Raw genomic sequence first — 13,032 nt, forward strand, 5'->3', positions numbered from 1 at the left:
TTAAGCACAGAAAAGGAGGCCTATAGTAGGAAGGTTAGTCCTTGCTGCTGGTGAACTGAAAGCAACAGTCCATCATACCCTGTATAGGACAGGGACTTAAACAGGTCAGGACAGTTACATAACAGGGCAGGGCATGCCTAGGGTTTTTCTACGGTATCAACAATATATTTCATTCATTTATTTCAGTAGAAACATAAAAGTGAATCTGTACTTAAGATTAAAGGGATCCTATCAGTTGAACCAAATTTTTTTTTGCTTATCACATAGGAATAGCCTTAAGAAAAGCTATTCATCTCCTACCTTTAGATGTCTTCTCCACGCCGCCGTTTGATAGAAATCCCGGTTTTCACCGGTAAGCAAGTGAGTTTTCTCGCAGCACTGGGGGCGTCACCAATGCTAAGAGAGAACTCTCCAGCACCGCCTCCATCTTCTTCTGGAACGCCTTCTCCTTGTGTCATCTTCCTGCGGTGGCTTCAAACTTCTAGACCTTGGGCCTAGGGTAAAGCCAACTGCCCACTGCACCCACCGTCTACAAGAAAATGGCTGCTTGCACAGTATTGTAAGCAGCCATTTTATTGTGGCGGCAGGCATGTGCAGTCGGCTTTGCCCGAGGTCTAGAAGTTTGAAGCCAACCCCCAGAAAAAGACCCATAAAGACCCCATTCCTGAAGAAGATGGAGGCGGCGCTGGAGAGTTCTCTCGCAGAATTGGGGACGCCTCCAGTGCTGCAAGAGAACTCATTTGCATACCGGCGAAAACCGGGATTTCTATCAAACGGCAGCGCGGAGAAGACATCTAAAGGTAGGAGATGAATAGCCTTTCTTAAGGCAATTCATACGTAATAAGCAGAAAAAATTCAGTTTAAATGATGGGATCCCTTAAAATCTTGATGTTGTGTTAAAGTGAGCTAGAAGTGATATTACTGTACAGATATTTTTGAGTTAAAAGCCCCAATTTATATCTTCTTTTCCACCTCAAGGAATGGCCAGCATTGACAGCAGTGCACCAGAAACTACATCTGACAGCTCCCCAACCCTTAGTCGTCGACCACTGCGAGGAGGTTGGGGTGCTACTCCTTGGGGACGAGGTCAGGACAGTGATAGTATCAGCAGCTCCTCAAGTGATTCACTTGGATCATCATCCTCTAGTGGGAGCAGAAGGGCAAGCGGGGGAGCCAGAGCCAAGACTGTAGAAGTCGGAAGGTAAGCTCGTGCATTTAACTGCATGTATATTTTAATAAATAAAGCTATCTTTCTTATGGTAGAAATAACATTTTGGGTAAATTACTTTTATTGTTTCAATTGTCCAGATACAAAGGACGTCGCCTGGAGAGCCATGCCCCCCATGTCCCCAATCAACCCTCTGAAGCAGCGGCCCACTTTTATTTTGAGCTGGCCAAGACTGTCCTCATAAAAGCTGGTGGAAACAGCAGCACTTCCATTTTTACACATCCATCCTCCAGTGGTGGACACCAAGGTCCCCATCGCAACCTGCACCTCTGTGCCTTTGAAATAGGTCTCTATGCCCTGGGCCTACATAATTTTGTGTCTCCAAACTGGCTGTCTAGGACCTACTCTTCACACGTCTCCTGGATAACTGGTGAGCTTTAGTCATTGAGATGTGCAGCAATGTTCTTCTTCATACTTGACTTTATTTCCTCCATTTGCTGTATAGATGGTGATGTGTAAATGTATTGGTCAATATTTCAGTTCTATATGTGGCAGTATGCACAGAAATGTGAAGGCAAAATGCAAGGAATCAGCCGACATACATTGTATGTGGCCAGCTTCAGTCTCTGCATTCTCGGAGATGGCGACACTCTTTCTGTATCACTCTTTGTTATGAATCGTATTGTTTATTCTGTGTCAGTGTTTGTCCTCATTATCCCCATGTTGGATTCCAGGGCAGGCAATGGAGATTGGAAGTGCAGCACTGAATATTCTTGTGGAGTGCTGGGACGGACATCTTACTCCTCCAGAGGTGGCTTCTTTGGCAGACAGGGCCTCCAGAGCTAGAGATTCCAATATGGTTCGAGCAGCCGCAGAATTGGCTCTGAGTTGCCTCCCTCATGCACATGCTCTGAACCCCAATGAGATCCAAAGGGCTCTGGTTCAGTGCAAGGAGCAGGTAGGTGTCCCCTGGAGATTACATTCTTCTTTCCCCTATTACTAGGTCGTGTGTAAGCTTGTTGAAGAAGATCATATCTGATCCAAACGGTTTCTCTTCTTAGGATAACCTGATGTTGGAGAAGGCTTGCATGGCAGTGGAGGATGCAGCAAAAGGAGGTGGTGTTTATCCAGAAGTCTTGTTTGAAGTGGCTCACCAGTGGTATTGGCTGTATGAACAAATGGTAGGGGGCACTCCGGCCCAAAGAGAAGGAGCTACTGGCTGCAGTACAGGAGGTGCTCGATCTGTGCCCGAGGCAGTGCGTGGACTTACAGACAACAGGATAATACCAGATACCTCCACTGTGACCGTGGCAGCTGCGGTGACTGCTGCAACTGTGGTCCCCGTTATATCAGTCGGGTCAACGATCTACCAGCAGCATACTGCAATGGCTCATGCACACAGCCAGGGACTACACCCTTATACTACATTACAGACACACATACCCACTGTGTGCAACCCACAGTACATTGGAATCCCTCGCCAGCAAATCCCACAGCCAACAGTCTTCCCAGTTCCTGGAACATTGTACACACAGGTGAGGGGGAGACCGGGTGCAAAAACGTCAGGGCCATAAGCCCTACAGGCCAGAGTTATGTTGAATACCAATTCTGGGATGGTTAGAGATGAAAATACATTTGGCCTGTTTACATTAAAGGGGTTTTTCCATCTCACTGTTTCAGCTTTGCCTGCAGTCTTCTCTTCTCACCTCCTGTATCCCCCCCAGCTTGCTGAATGACACTGAGTTATGCAGATCAGATAATATGCAGATACTTGTAGAGAATGTTCTCAGTGTTATCTGTTTGTTTACATAGAGAGATAACAGACTCCGCTTTATCAGCAAACTGCAATTAGCTGAACTGATTGTCCCACTGAGTAAGTGACATCACTTGTCCTAGATCACATTTCCTTAGTTATAGCAATACTGTGTAAACAGTGGGAGGAATAAATTCACATAGCAGGCAAACAAAGCAGCATTTCTAAAACAATATATTTCGGAAAAGTCTTCACTTTACATAAGCTACCAGTATAGATAGGATCCTTGAGATGGGACAACCCTTTTAACAGGACGTTATTTCACTATTTCATTGGTTTCTTGTTATCATATTGTATATATATATGAGGAAAGAAAATACCGTAATCTTCCATGACATGCACACAGTGAGATCAATGTGAAAAAAAAAATTAAAATCAATTTTGCTGTCCAAATTTTATTTTATTTTTTTGAAGGAAACAAATTTTCTATTTTTTTTTTTTTTACATTGATGTCTATGTACACAGATGCCACAGATGTGATGTGAGCACACCTTTACCTTGTCAACATCCATATTTCGTTGTCAATGTATCGGTGCCATTTGGTGGTCTTCACATGGAGACCCCTAATCCGCCTTCTACTTACAAATAGTACGTTCCTTTTCTGGGACAGATGATTTGTAAAGTACTTGTGCATTACTAGTTGTTTTTTTTTTTCTTTGGGTAGAGGTTCCCTGAGATGAGAATTATTTTTCCTTAATGCTAAAGAGGTTTAGAAACCCTGGCATCAACCTTTGCAGAGGGCATCGCAGCGGTTACGAACCTGTCTAGGTTGTTAAAGCCATTTGTGAACATGGCTCATACATTGGAATCAGTTCAGCATGAATAACATGTCACTCAGATTGTGGAAAGCCTAATGACTGTCATTTTCCTCTTATTGGCAGGGTGTTCATCCAGCGTTCATTGGAGCCCAGTATCCTTACACAGTCACAACTCCTTCTATTGCAGCCACAGCTGTGTCCTTTCCGGGGGCTCCCGTCCCTTCAATGACACAGATTGCTGTCCATCCTTATCATACAGAAGCAGGACTGTCGCTGACATCCAATGTAGCAAGTGAGTAAGCCCCAGTGACAACCCGTTACATGCAGAATAGACTGAACACTGGCATTTCACGCCATTGTGATCTTGTGGTGATTGTACCACTAGGTGTCGCTGTAATCCTTCAATGATGCACGGGAAAGCTGGGTTGCTGTAGCAACAACAATTCTCATTGCCTTTTGTTCCCAGCACCATGTTATCTCTTGTTGTACCTGTCAGGATATTGAGGATATTAAGTATTGCATCTATTATCGGAGCACAACAATTAATCCCACCTTTATATTCTATTTATCTTACAATGTAACAATTCTGGGGCATTCAGAACATTTCATTACCAGTTTGAGATCTGTTCTATCTTTATATTGTATGTTTTATTTTGGACAGGATCTTGCTTTCTTATTCTTCTCTTTTTTGCCTTCTCCTCACTGTTCTTTCCAGCAGATTTGCAGACTATTGTGTATGGTGCGGTTACATGCAGACTTCAGCAAATACTGGGATCAGATGTGAAACAGAAGTACTTAAAGGGATATTTCCATGTTATAAAGTACCGTAGATGTCATCACTTTATGATCGGTGGAGATCAAAGTCTGGGACATCCTCCAGTGAGAAGGCCCCAGATCTGATTTACTGCTGCATCCCCTTCACTACTTAGCCGGCAGCCGGCCACTTACTGCACAGGGAGCTCCAGGAGGGTCCATTCAGGTGACCGGGGCCTGGCTCAGTTCAGTGCATACCTGGGTGACCACGTGTGATGCTGTGGAGGGGATAAAGCAGTAAATCAGCTTTACAAGCTCTTCATTGTCAGGTTTGGTAGGGTTGTTAGAAGAGAGACTTCCACTAATCCTAAAGTGATGATGTCCTAGAGAAATACCATCAGGTTGTCTGATATGATTAACCCTTTCCGTGTATGTAAACCTCTCAGCAACATTTCATGAGGGCTAGTTCACACGCAGTTATTTGATCTGGATTTTGGCGCGGGAAAAATCGGAATAAAATGCACCTGTCGTGGCTGCCAGCAGTCACGGTTTTCCGCTTCGGATTAGGCCCAAATGAATGGGCCTAGTCTGGCAGTATTGCCTTGACACGGACGCCGCAACGTTTTCCACCATGGAATCCGCATCAAGATAGGGCAAGTTGCTTCTTTTTTCCTCATAAGGAAAAGAGACTTTTTGGGCTTCCTAAGGTTCCTGGGCCAACCTGTATAGTTATACCTTAAGCAGTAGGATAGTTTTTTCCTACCAGGGGGTGAAGGGGGGGGGGGGTCTTATTTTCGGGGAAACAGGGTAGGTTACAGTTGCATACCTTGTGTTACACTAATTATTTTATAATCTCAGTAAGATATAAGAAATGTAATGAAAGACTCAGTCATTCCTCCTGAGGGTACGGAAAACCCAGAAAAAGCTAAACATACATCAGACATGTAGTTACCCTATGTCAGTCTGCAGCATTTTCTCCATGATTCCAACACAAACAGTCTTATGGAAATCCTGCATACAACAAACATATTACTCTCCTGCTCGTCTGCGCCATCTTTGGCTAGAAAGTGTCTCGCAGATGGAGCGCACTCTTTTTTTTTTGTCCTACTACAGACAGGGTACTGCAACCATAGCCTGTCACATGACATGGACGTGACTGAGACTATACAGAACCAAGAGAAAGGAGAGATTAGGGAAGGCTTGGAGACCTTCTTGTTTTTCTGTGCATTTTCTGGGTTTAGTTTAGATCCGTACGTCAAGTCTGCCCAAAGGGGAAAGTTTGTTTGCTTTACAGAATGAGTTTGTGTTGTCTTCCTGATCTGTTGCACATATAACTAATGTAAAGAATAAGTTGTGTAAATGACCGCCCAGCACTCCTGTCGCTTTCTTGATTCTAGTAGGGAGCGTTCACACAGGAACTACATTTCCAGCAATCCCAGGCACTAATCTGACAACACTAACCACTCAGCCGGCACAGCTGGTTACCGGGAGCTTCCCTGCAGAGGACGAGCAGCACAGTCAGCCTGTTAGCCCGCAGGGTTTGCACTACCTCCACTCTGCTTATCGTGTCGGTAAGTCAACATATGTCGGGCTGTGCTTTACCCTGAAAGATTGCCATTACTTTTAGCCCTCGTTCACATCAGCGTTTGGATTATATCCGGGGGAGTCCGCATGGGATGGTGTTAGTGTGTATAGGGATACACCAACTGATAACTGGACAGAGGTGTTCTCCATGTCAAATTATTCATACATTCCCAATAGGAATAACTAAGGGATTTCAACGTGCACAGTTATAACTAATGGTTCTCAAGAAGTAGCATGTTGTGAGGGATACAATTCAGGAGAGGAGAGGGTTAAAGGGGTTTTCGGGCTCCAAATTTGTTTTTCATACTACTAACCGATCTACATAATCCGTTATATCAGTATGTGATCTGTAAGGGCCACGTACCTGGACCCCACACAGATCATCCGTATTGGCAGCTTGGGGGCGCCGTATGCTATAACTTCTGCCATAGCTGATGGGTAGGGTTTGGGTGTTGGACTCCTACAAATAATATACTGATGACCTATCGTCTTGCTGCATGAATATAAAGAACATAACTTTTATATTTCCGGTGAAACGTATGATGCTCCTTCATGTACACTTGCATGCCTTAGAATATATATACCAGATGATCGACTTGTAGCTGATACAATCTTCTCTCCTTCCATGTTGTCCTTGCACTTTATATAAAGCTGACAATCTGAGCTGCAGGACAAAAAAACGAGGGAGGGAAAGGCCATAGATACAGGAGGTGTACGTCAGCTACCTCCAGATCCTAATAGGCAGTAGCCAGGGCCAGACAGCGCTGTAGAGGATAAATAGCAGGTCACCATGACTAAGGGCCTCTTCACACGGAGGATACGCTGGCTGATTCTAAACGTGTAAATGTTCTGAATCAGCAGCATTTAAAACAGATCCCATTGCTTTCTATGGGAACCGACGTACATGTTCTCCCCATAGAAATGAATGGTCGCTTATGTCTTTCCTATTATTATGGTCGTCTTGCACCTCAAAATCCAGATTGCAATAATCTATTATTTACACCACATGTACGGGATAAGGAGCTTGTTCTGATGGCTGTGCTATAATCTGCAACAACTATCTAAGTATGGCCATAAATAACCCACCACACAGCACCGGTAGTGTGGACAAGTTCAGGTTACCTGATATTCTCCTAACATGATGGCTTCTCATAGATTACTATTGTCATTGCAAACCATGTACTGTTGTTCATTGTATTTAACAAACCATATTCCCTCTCAGGAATGTTGGCATTAGAGATGTTGGGTCGAAGAGCCCACAATGACCACCCCAACAACTTCTCCAGAAGCCCTCCATACACCGAGGATGTGAAGTGGTTGCTGAGCTTAGCTGCCAAGTTAGGTAAGTGTAGGTTGGTGATCATGGATTAGCAGACTGTGTGAGTACTATACTGTGATCTGTGCGGCTGAACACTCTGAATACCAACCATCTGCGAGTGCTGAAGCCCCTTCCCCCGGTAATGAGGCAGAGTGTATGAAGCCGCTGCTAAGTGACCTTTACAGAGGATGGCTGGAGCTTGTTGACCAGAATGAAATGACATTGAGCATCCTGTAGAGGTGAACCCTCATGGGTTAATAGTTTCCCTATTCTGGGATATTCTGCTGTTACCGTGCAATTTCACATTTCAGCGGTCGTGCTCTGCATTTATTTTTAATTTACTTTCCCTAGGTGTGAATTATGTGCATCAGTTCTGTGTCGGAGCAGCCAAAGGCGTGCTGAGCCCATTTGTACTACAGGAGATTATTATGGAGGCACTTCAGCGGCTTAACCCTGCCCACATCCATAACCACTTGCGGACCCCGGCCTTCCATCAGCTGGTCCAGCGCTGTCAGCAGTCTTATATGCAGGTAAGTGTCTGTGTCATAGAGGTGGATTCAAGTAAGAGAAAGTTAGAGAAGTGTCCCCAAGTTTGTTGCCCCTAACCCAGTAGTACATTTGTGTGCTGCACAGATTTAGACCCCCTAAACTTGGTAACCCCCAGTCCCATCTGTCAGGTCGAAAATACCTCTCAGACCAATAATAATGCTGTGTAGGGTCATATAACGGGTTCAGAGTCACATCGGTGTGGTCACCAACTGATGGAGCAATGCAGAGAGAAAAAGATGATGTATATGGAAATCAGCCTGCAAATGCATTGGGGGCTGCCTGTATATAGACAGCTGTGACACAGGCAAAAATGGCAGAAAATGTCATTCTTTGTTAGAGGGTAACGTTGGGCAGTTATTCTAGAAGAAAATCTGTCAGGCCCCGCCCCCAGTGCACTTAAGACTAATTTACATATCCATTGTTTCATTAGATTGCAGCCACAAAAGTAAGTTTCTGCTCCTATTAGAAACTCCTGTAACAAGAGAATCACTATTATTGGTTTGGGGGGCGTTTTAGACCTGATAGACGCCCTTAGGCTAAGGCCCCATGAAGCCTCCCGCAGCAGGGGAAGAAAAAAAAAAAAAAAGGCTGCAGGAAAAATCGCAGCTGCAATGCATCGTGCTTCTTCCTTTGTGCACTTTTTGCTTTCATTATACCTCTAGGGAAACCGCTAGAATTTCTGTAGAGAGAATGGACATGCTGCAATTTCCACCATCACAGTGTGTCTGCTGCGTGTATTTTATCGCACTGTTGGGATGGATTCGCCAGAATCCTATCCACTGCAGTGACTGTAATGTGATGTATTTTTCCCCGCAACGTTTATGCCACGTGGGTCTCCGTCCTTAAAGGGGTTTTACCATGAGCAAATGTAGACAAAAAGTTAAAGTTTGCAAATCCAAATATTTTCAGAAGTTTTTTTTCCATCCTGATCAGTTACCAATGGATAGAATTATAAACGCAGGCGCTTTGTGTTCTGAAATCTAGCCAGAATAGCCTCGTACACATGTAGTTTTCCTCCTGATAACCTGTCCACAATAAGGAAATCATGGCTGGGTTTCTAACCATTCCTAGACCATAGCAAGGTCCGACATTCATGGTCAGATCCATTAGCAACCAATAAAGATAACAGCTGTCACCTGAAACACGACTGACAAACAAAAGGTAGGTACGCTTTCCTTGGGATACAGTTGGCACTTACTTTGTCACATGGGTGTTGACGGTCCTGTGGCTTGTGTTTTCTTGCAGTACATCCACCATCGTTTAATCCATCTCACCCCAGCGGACTATGATGACTTTGTAAACGCCATTCGCAGTGCAAGGAGCGCATTTTGCCTCACCCCTTTAGGAGCCATGCAGTTCAATGATATTCTACAGAATCTGAAGAGAGGCAAACAGACCAAGGAGCTGTGGCAGAGGGTGTCCCTGGAAATGGCCACGTACTCTCCTTGACGAGACATTTGTTTCACCTTTCCAGTGAGTAGCATACCACATGGCTTCCACCTGCAGGACTTTGGCTCGCCTCTAGCCGAGCAATAGGACTAGAATCTGCTGCAGGCTCAGGCCTAGGCGGTAACCAGCTCTATGACATATTGTGGATCCAGGAGCAGGCGTGAAATACTTTGCTCCGATCACCAGAACTATTTGTACAAGGATGGATTTTTTTTAATATATAAGAATATATACACTATTTTAGTTAATACATTACAGATCACATGTCTAATGTGTCATTCCTTATATTACAAGACCCAGGTCAACCCTCCCTTACCCCTTGATGTCATTGGTTGGGACTTTGCTTACCATTTGTTACATAGGATATTTTTGGCATAGTGTATGTTTGTCTCCATTATTTTCCTTCGTATGCAAAATATTTATTTTGGCTTTTTCTTTGACACGTGTATTCTTTCTCCCTTCCTTCCGTACATGACACCTGAACTAAAGAGCCCTTTTCCCAGCCAATATTGGAAGCTAAGAAGCCTTTGAGGCAAATGTAAAACACTGTTCCTGTATTTCTGGAAGGGCTCGCTATGTGTTTTAATGCAGCATAATGGGGAATGTTATTTGCCAACAGGGAAAGTGAAGTTTGTGTGTTCTGCATCCTCTGAAGGCAGAATCTCCTCCTCTAGGTTGCTTTGCCGGGTAGATACATGAATTGTTGTCTTATTTTTGTTTCCTAATTAAAAGGAAAATATTCTTTACACCAACCTGGTCTTATTATTAATGTTTCTCCTACTGCAAACCTGATGTTAGAATTACATACTGTACATTGTGGGGGTTTTACTAAGTAGAGCGTGCCAGAAAATGACGTAATCTGCAGCAAACAAACCTGTCTCAGGGCGGGTTCACATCTGCGCCCGTGCACGCTTTAGGCAATCCCACCGGTTTCCGTCTTCTGCTCTGAGAAACTGGACAGGGGACGGAAACCCGGAAGTCAGATTTCAAACCGGTTTCTTCCCCTTGTCTTCTCCATTCGTCTTGGAACAACACGAGCTCTTTAAATTGTATTTGTGAGAGAATAACAGCGTGTGAAGCCGGTCTGACTATACGCTGTGAGTCACATCTTACCTCTAATTGTCTGTGGCAAAGAGAATAAATCTGTTCTCTCTCCTGAATACATTATCATAACGCAGACACCTTTAAAAGGTCACCACTAAGTCTACTTGTTTTTTTTTTCATAGCTTGTGGTCAAGGCGCGATACACAAGCAGGAAGAAAAAGCTGCAAAAAAAAAATCACTAACTTTACAAACCACCATTGCATAACTATAAGAAACTCTGTAATATATCTTATGAGAGAAAATGCCTCTGTCTCCAACCCCCAGACGTGTGTGTTAATCTCTGAATATACAGTCCTATGAAAAAGTTTGGGCACCCCTATTAATCTTAATCATTTTTTGTTCTAAATATTTTGGTGTTTGCAGCAGCCATTTCAGTTTGATATATCTAATAACTGATGGACACAGTAATATTTCAGGATTGAAATGAGGTTTATTGTACTAACAGAAAATGTGCAATATGCATTAAACCAAAATTTGACCAGTGCAAAAGTATGGGCACCCTTATCATTTTATTGATTTGAATTCCCCTAACTACTTTTTACTGACTTACTGAAGCACAAAATTGGTTTTGTAACCTCAGTGAGCTTTGAACTTCATAGCCAGATGTATCCAATCATAAGAAAAGGTATTTAAGGTGGCCAATTGCAAGTTGATCTCCTATTTGAATCTCCTCTGAAGAGTGGCATCATGGGCTACTCAAAACAACTCTCAAATGATCTGAAAACAAAGATTGTTCAACATAGTTGTTCAGGGGAAGGATACAAAACGTTGTCTCAGAGATTTCACCTGTCAGTTTCCACTGTGAGGAACATAGTAAGGAAATGGAAGACCACAGGGACAGTTCTTGTTAAGCCCAGAAGTGGCAGGCCAAGAAAAATATCAGAAAGGCAGAGAAGAAGAATGGTGAGAACAGTCAAGGACAATCCACAGACCACCTCCAAAGAGCTGCAGCATCATCTTGCTGCAGATGGTGTCACTGTGCATCGGTCAACTATACAGCGCACTTTGCACAAATAGAAGCTGTATGGGAGAGTGATGAGAAAGAAGCCGTTTCTGCACGTACGCCACAAATAGAGTTGCCTGAGGTATGAAAAAGCACATTTGGACAAGGCAGCTTCATTTTGGAAACAAAAATTGAGGAGTTTGGTTATAAAAAAAGGTGTTATGCATGGCGTCCAAAAAGAAACAGCATTCCAAGAAAAACACATGCTACCCACTGTAAAATTTGGTGGAGGTTCCATCATGCTTTGGGGCTGTGTGGCCAATGCCGGCATCGGGAATCTTGTTAAAGTTGAGGGTCGCATGGATTCCACTCAGTATCAGCAGATTCTTGAGAATAATGTTCAAGAATCAGTGACGAAGTTGAAGTTACGCCGGGGATGGATATTTCAGCAAGACAATGATCCAAAACACCGCTCCAAATCCTCAGGCATTCATGCAGAGGAACAATTACAATGTTCTGGAATGGCCATCCCAGTCCCCAGACCTGAATATCATTGAACATCTGTGGGATGATTTGAAGCGGGCTGTCCATGCTCGGCGACCATCTAACTTAACTGAACTTGAATTGTTTGTCCAAAATACCTTTATCCAGGATCCAGGAACTGATTAAAAGCTACAGGAAGCGACTGGAGGCTGTTATCTTTGCAAAAGGAGGATCTACTAAATATTAATGTCACTTTTCTGTTGAGGTGCCCATACTTTTGCACCGGTCAAATTTTGGTTTAATGCATATTGCACATTTTCTGTTAGTACAATAAACCTCATTTCAATCCTGAAATATTACTGTGTCCATCAGTTATTAGATATATCAAACTGAAATGGCTGTTGCAAACACCAAAATATTTAGAACTAAAAATGATTAAGATTAATAGGGGTGCCCAAACTTTTTCATAGGACTGGTCATGAGGTATATTCAGAGGTATCTATTCAAAAAGGCAGCATTCACCCTGAGTAACGCTGGCGTTTTTTTGTGCTTATTTTGGCATGTAGCGCCGCGTAGACGCCGCATTTGCGCTATTTTGTGGTCGCGTTGTATGGTGTAAATGCAGCGTTTACGCAGCGCTACGTGCCAAAATAAGCACAAAAAACGCCAGCGTTACTCAGTGTGAATGCTGCCTTAGAGCGCACACAGCTCTGTCTTGGTTCTGCTGATGGACAGGACTGATTATATGGCCCATTGGGATATCTATTAAGTGACAGATAACTAGGCCAGGGTTACTAACACAGGCAGGGGCCCCAGCGTGGTCACATCACACAGTGAAACCATTACCAATGATTCGTTCATACTTGTTCCTGGTCATCCAATAGTCAATAAGTGTTTTATACTGGGAAGTCTGAAATGGTGGTTTGGAAGGTAATACATTTGTGCTGTTTGTACATGAACAAATCCTTAACTGTGCCTGTGGAAAAAATGGCCCATGTGCAAGGCAAGGGTTAAAGGGATTCTATCATTAAAATATTTTTTTTTTCCTCGAACACACGACGGAATAGCCTTAAGAAAGGCTATTCTTCTCCTACCTTTAGATGTCTTCTC

General features: G+C 43.5%; 1 protein-coding gene across 3 annotated transcripts in view; it reads left to right on the plus strand.

The window, feature by feature from the left end:
- Positions 1-10,144, plus strand: part of ZSWIM8 (zinc finger SWIM-type containing 8) — a 56,712-nt gene extending 46,568 nt beyond the window's left edge. For 2 of the 3 annotated variants that reach the window (XM_075258045.1, XM_075258047.1), the window contains 9 exons: positions 979-1,201; positions 1,309-1,598; positions 1,903-2,126; positions 2,230-2,703; positions 3,863-4,031; positions 5,890-6,063; positions 7,299-7,418; positions 7,746-7,924; positions 9,189-10,144. In XM_075258045.1, coding sequence (XP_075114146.1) covers positions 979-1,201; positions 1,309-1,598; positions 1,903-2,126; positions 2,230-2,703; positions 3,863-4,031; positions 5,890-6,063; positions 7,299-7,418; positions 7,746-7,924; positions 9,189-9,392 — 2,057 coding nt within the window. In that variant the 3' untranslated portion in view covers positions 9,393-10,144. The remainder of the gene's footprint in view (positions 1-978; positions 1,202-1,308; positions 1,599-1,902; positions 2,127-2,229; positions 2,704-3,862; positions 4,032-5,889; positions 6,064-7,298; positions 7,419-7,745; positions 7,925-9,188) is intronic. The other variant, XM_075258046.1, reaches the window with a different exon arrangement.
- The last annotated feature ends 2,888 nt before the right edge of the window (positions 10,145-13,032 follow it).

Source organism: Leptodactylus fuscus, chromosome 10, assembly GCF_031893055.1.
Source record: "Leptodactylus fuscus isolate aLepFus1 chromosome 10, aLepFus1.hap2, whole genome shotgun sequence".
NCBI classification, from domain to species: Eukaryota; Metazoa; Chordata; class Amphibia; order Anura; family Leptodactylidae; genus Leptodactylus; species Leptodactylus fuscus.